The sequence below is a fragment of the Zingiber officinale genome, chromosome 10B, assembly GCF_018446385.1.
Source record: "Zingiber officinale cultivar Zhangliang chromosome 10B, Zo_v1.1, whole genome shotgun sequence".
Lineage (NCBI taxonomy): Eukaryota > Viridiplantae > Streptophyta > Magnoliopsida > Zingiberales > Zingiberaceae > Zingiber > Zingiber officinale.
Window position 1 is genome coordinate 36560165 of NC_056005.1, and position 6344 is coordinate 36566508.

At 35.5% G+C, this 6344-nt stretch overlaps 1 protein-coding gene across 1 annotated transcript; it reads left to right on the plus strand.

Annotated features, from left to right (window-relative positions):
• Window positions 1–5334: 5334 nt before the first annotated feature.
• Window positions 5335–5712, plus strand: LOC122029083. Its single transcript, XM_042588040.1, has one exon. The coding sequence runs from the start codon at window positions 5335–5337 to the stop codon at window positions 5710–5712; it is 378 nt and encodes a 125-aa protein (XP_042443974.1).
• The last annotated feature ends 632 nt before the right edge of the window (window positions 5713–6344 follow it).

Consider the following 6344-nt stretch of genomic DNA (forward strand, 5'->3'; position numbering starts at 1 on the left):
GCCTAGCTTCACTCACCAGGACTTCCACCACCTGCTTCACTCACTAGGGTCCGACTTCACTCACTAAGACTTCCACCACCTAACTTCACTCACTAAGGCTCGACTTCACTCACCAGGACTTCCCCTTGCCTAACCTCCAGTTAGGACTAGTCACTTAGTAGACTTCTCACCTACCTATCATTTGGTTAACACTTATCCTTGCTAGTCAATTTTCTCTTCCAAACATTAAACACTTGGTTAGACTGACTAGACTAAGGTACATTGTCAAACATCGAAACCCTAAAGGTAAATTGCATAAAAAGACAGTGTCCAAGTCCTCGGAAGGTTCAACTCAACCTATGACATGGCACAAAATCCAAGCATCCGGAAAGGTTCCAGGCGCTCGGACAAGGATAAAATCGAGGCTAAATAAGTCGGACAAAACTTCATCGAGAAAGTGCCACATCAGCAGGCTAAGTGTCCCAAAAGGGATCCAAGCACTAGAGATGGATAAACTGCGACGAAGTTGGTGTTGAAATCAATAGGTAGAGAAAAGAAATAATATAAAGCTTTTTGATGATCTTATTACTAAAGTCAATAGGCTTATTTATATGAATTGTCCAACACAATAATGGAAAGATTAAATAAGGCATACAATCATAATAATTATAAACATAGTAATATAATAGACTTGGAATTATTATTTTTTCTATTCATATCAATCTTGATTGTGTGTCAAATATAATAAATCTCAATTGATTGAAATCAATTAAAGATTATTTTCATTATTGTCATTACCCCCCCCCCAACAAACTCAACGGGAGTGCCTGAACATTGAGTTTGAGTGCTAACTTGGTGAAACGTTGTCTAGATAATGACTTACTAAATATATCAATAATTTGATCTTCCGTAGAGATATAAGAAATCGAAAGTTGTCAAGTCGCCACGCGCTCACGAACAAAATGAAAATCAATCTTTACATGCTTGGTACGAGCATGAAAAATAGGATTTGCCGCAAGATAAGTTGCTCCAATATTATCACACCATATTTTAGGCGTAGTAGTTGGGAAAAAGTATAATTATGAAAGAAGAGATTGTATCCAAATAATTTTTGATGTTGCGTTAGCTATAGCTTTATATTCAGCTTCAGTACTCGAGCGAGAGACTATAGGTTGCTTCTTTGAAAGCTAGGAAACAAGCACGAACAATTCGCTTAACACCTTCTCAATGATGTTCAGTAGGAGCATGCATAAATTGACAAGCACGATTCACAGCAAAAGTAATATCAGGTTGTGTAATTGTGACATATTGTAGAGCACCAACAATACTACGGTAGATCTGGGGGTCAGACATTGAAGAGGAGGATGAAGGTGCAATGAAACCACCCTCAATGATTGGTATGGAGATAGGACGTGCACCATCCATTTTAGCTCGTTGTAGGAGCCCAATAATGTATTTGCTCTGAGAGAGAAGACAACCTTCAGAATGTGAGAGAAACTCTATGCCAAGGAAAAAACGAGCATTGCCAAGATCCCAAATAGGAAACTCTTGATGGAGAAGATGTAGTAAAATAGTAATGCCATTTTGATCACTACCAGATTACTCCTTCAAAATAAGTGTCCCTTGGAAAGACTTTATAATTGTCTTCCAGATTACTCCTTCTTTCGTTTCTTTGGTTGTGCATGTTATCCTTAACTACGACCTTACCCTAAGCACAAGTTAAACCCTCGTTCTTTACAATGTGTTTTCCTTGGTTATAGTAATAAGCATCATGGGTACCGTTGCCTCCATATTTCGACCGGTCGGATATATATTTCTCGACATGTTACTTTTGATGAATCTCTATTTCCGTTTGTAGTTGCTACCTCAAATCCTCCTTCAGATAATCAAGGCAATTATCTAATATCACCAAGCAACATACTAGAAGCCCCACATATTGATTCATCGGGATATATTGAAAGTACAAGGGGGGGATGGTATTTTGAGTCCTGCTCCATCTCCACAAGTTCATGTAGACTCGACGGCTAGTGGTGATCCACTCTCTAGTTCTGATTCTCATTCGTCTTACCACTCTTCTCCAAGTAGCTCTGATACCATGTTGAAATCAATAGGTAGAGGAAAGAAATAATATAAAACTTTTTGATGATCTTATTACTAAAGCCAATGGACTTATTTATACAAATTGTCCAACATAATAATGGAAAGATTAAATAAGACATACAATCATAATAATTATAAACATAGTAATATAATATACTTGAAAATATTATTTTTCCTATTCATGTCGATCTTAATTGTGTGTCAAATATAATAAATCTCAATTGATTAAAATCAATTAAAGATTATTTCCATTATTGTCATTAGTTGGATCGGATAAGGCGGAGCTGGGGGCTCTCAAGTCTATATTCTTTGTGCTTGTGTTATTAAATCTGTAAGCTGTTTCTCCGTCTCAGAAAAAGTTTCGAAAGTGAGAAGATCTAGTGGACAAACACCTCTCGTACTTAGGTCTTGGATTTACTGACCATGGGGGTTGGGAACTAAGTAAATGTACGTGTCTTTCTGCTTTGTGTTATTTATTATATTTCTGTTGCGACCTCGCACCGGTCCTAATAAAATAGCTGAAGTATGTATGTCTACCTTGTTCAAATACTCGTGGACAACACCGGGGAGATCAGTTTTTCATTTATAGTGGCCATTGAAAGTTCCTCTAAGGGTTCTCTCACTCAAGAAACTAACAGGATGAGTCTTAAAAACAGGATACTCTCAAGTAACATATTTAGAGACCTGAGGATCGTTACATTGCGAACGCATATGAAAGCAGATATCATCACCACATTGATATTTTCAGTGCATTCGACAATTGGGTCCACTTCACCATTGATCATTTCAGCAAGTACCTAAAATAATAGAATGGGAAGTGAGTTATTGAAATTTGTATGAATTGTAGTGAGTAGATCCTGATACATCAACAGTTTCACAAACCTCTTCAACAAGCCTGTCATAATCTTTTGGTATTTCACAAACTCATTGACTCCAAACTTCTTGATCGATCAGAAAAAAAAGAATCCATCAGTGCATAGATCAGTTACATTGAAGCAGCGATTGCATTTTTGATAAATATTAAGATGTGGATGAAAACAAATTCAACAGTCTCCTCAAATCTCTTGGGGTTGAATCAACCCCATTCAACAGCCTAATAAATATTAGAAAGGTACGAAGCATATTTGCCAATTTTTAGTAGAAGCAATTTAGATTTTATCAAACTCGAGTCAAATAAACAGACAACCTTGAGAGTCCAACCCCCAAACAGACACTTGATGCCTTGGATGGTTTAGCAATATTGACAGTCGCGTCAAACCTTGCAAACATGATGAAAAATCATTAAGAACAATCACTGCAGTGTATTACAAAGGCTTCTTGGAAAACATGTACCCACTTAGACTCAAAACTATAGTCGAAAAACTATATATAACAATTATGGTCAAAACTAATATATAAATTCAGACTAATTTAATTTCATAACAAATACTCTTTTATATTTCCTAGATCCTCTGAACTCATATGATACATTTCTTTTTTATTTAAAAAAGTTTTCATATAATAATAATGGACAAAATAAAAATATAGACCTAAAATTTCATCACAAAATATTTCTATATATTGACTTACAGTCAATGTAACTCCATGCGATGAGGTTACGACATTCAATAACACTGGAGTGTTTAATTTTGAGGTGAGGAATAAATAATTTTAATTCAAAATTAGAATAATAAAATAATATTTACTAATATTTTTAAATTTCTTTTTCAAAATCCCAATTAATTAGACCAAACTTTACCTACTCGATGACCTTGACACTTACCTGAATCTTAACGAAATAAACACAGTTTGTTATTTTAAAAACAGTGAATAATTAGTGATAACAGGCCATTAACAAATGAAGATAATGCCTTATTTTCAATTGATACAGACTCAGAAAGTTCAAATAGAATGACATAGATTTCAGTATCAGACACGAACAACATCGACAAGAACACTCCAATATCTGCTACTGAAAAACAGACAGCTATCAAACAAATATGATAGTATCGGTCAGGTTTGTTTAATTAGACGACCGAACTCAAACTTTGTTATTTAGTTTTTTTCACAATCTTTTACAATTATAAATAAACATAATTTCATTATTCATTTTATTTCATTTTAGGTCAAGTGTTTTGTTGGGCAACGAATGAGCAGCAGCTGCTGATCAACAGTTAGGTAGCAATGGGTTCCTGTCATGCTATCAGCGGTCAATTAAATAGATTTTTCTTTTCATAGATGGAATAAAATATTGAAAAAATCCTAAGAATTATATTTAAAATTTAATACATAATTGCGAAAATCGAAACTTTCTTTACAAATAAGTAGAAGAGAAAGTTTTATTTTGCCTCGTAGTTTATTTTTTAAAATTATTTTATCCCTATATTTTAATCATTATTGGTGGAAATGAAATAAAATGCCTTCTCTATTTTTTTTAAAATAGTTGATACCACATATATAATTTATACTGATTAATTTTAGAAATTATTGATTCAACCTTATAAAAATTTTCTATCAACCATTAAAATAAATCAAAAAGTATTTACAATGACGATTTATTAGTTTAGTATTCTTAAGTCAATTCCTTATTTAAAAAAATTTATCTATTAATTCAAATATTCTATCTTTAAATACTTAAAAAATTAAGAAAATGTCATACAGTTGCATAGGACAAAATACCTTATTTGTTATAATAATCTACTGTCTAAATACCAATTTAACTATACCCGTGGAAGTGCAAAATACCTTATCTGAAAACACCAATGAAGACGGAATGCACAATATGGGTAAAAATTATAATTTTATCTTATATTTATTTGTTGAATTATTCAATTCTACTTCTACCAAATTAGTCTGCGTGAAGGATATTTTCTTTTTATTATTATTTTTAAAAAAATTATAAGGATGTAGTGTACTATTCTAAATATAAAATAATAAAACAAAAGAATAAATAAAATGATGGGTAAAAATGAAATTTTGATATATTTATCGTTTTAAAAAAAAGTAGATCCGTTACCTTAGCGGCCCCCTTAACGTCGGTTCCATGGATATGGAGGGAGGTTCATGCAGGTACACAGGTCATAGGCACATGGTGGGGTAAACCCCAGATCGTTAGTTTCTGAGAATCGACTCCTGACCATTACACTAGATATATCATGCGTCCACTTCTGCGCTATGCCCTAGGGACATATTTATTTATCGCTTTAAAAACACTGTCTGTGACTGGACCAACTGAGAATGCGCAGCTTCATCTATCTTGCACGATCCCGGCGAGAGATGGCGCACGTAGGCATCTTCGTCGGCCGAAAAGTCAACTCGACCTCCTCCTCGAGCGTCCACATAGACGGCGGAGCTACCACTTCCGCTGCCGGCTTCGGCTCAAACTGCGGCCTCCGCCTCAGGAAGCTGATGAGGAAGCTCAGGAAGCAGAGCAAAAAACTGTGCGCGGCCACGAAACCCACCACCTTCCGCTTCCATTATGATCCCTTGAGCTACTCCAGAAACTTCGATGGCAGTGGGTTCGGGACGGAGATCGACGATGACTCCTTTGAGAGTTTTTACTACTCTTTCTCGTCGAGGTTCGTCGACTGTACATCCTCCTGCAGGATGCCTGGTTCTGAGCTTGTAAGCAGCAGCAACAAACTCGAGATCTGAAGGAGCATAAAAAGATTTTATCTTTTGTAATTATATTTTCGTCTTTGTTTTTTTTTTCCTTTATAAGTGGATCATCTATAACGTAAGTTAAGTTATCAATGAATTTGGTTTATCATGTTCCTAGTTCTTGAGCTCTTCAGAAGCGTGCTGAATCTTGTCAACGGTTATTGATACGACGAATATAGGAGACCTCATGCAGGATAAAATAGTCGAGTCTTCATTTGATGCAAAGGTCAAAGTCTGATGATCAACAGAAGTGGGCTGCCAATCCATCCGAGAATTTTCCTATCGGTTTTCGAGAGTCACTGGTCTCTGATCCTTTGAGACTCCCTATCAGATTCCACGGTCCATATTCCCTTAAGATTTTTGATCGAATTCTAGTAGCCGCTGAGTCCTGTTCCCTTAAGACTCCTGACCTAATATCCTATGTCACTGGGCTCTGTTCTCTTGAGACTCTCGATCAGATTCTTGAGTTATTGGGATCTGCTCCCTTAGACTCCTGATCAAATTTTTGAGTTGAGTCACTGAGTTCTGCTCCCCTAAGAATCCTGATTAGATTCTCTAAATCACTAAGCCATGTTTCCTTAAGTCTTCCAACCGGATTTTTCGAGTCATCGGACTCTGCTACCTTA

What these genes read in the sequence shown, in the direction of transcription:
- LOC122029083 (XM_042588040.1), top strand. Translation starts at nt 5,335, where the DNA reads ATGGCGCACGTAGGCATCTTCGTCGGCCGAAAAGTCAACTCGACCTCC.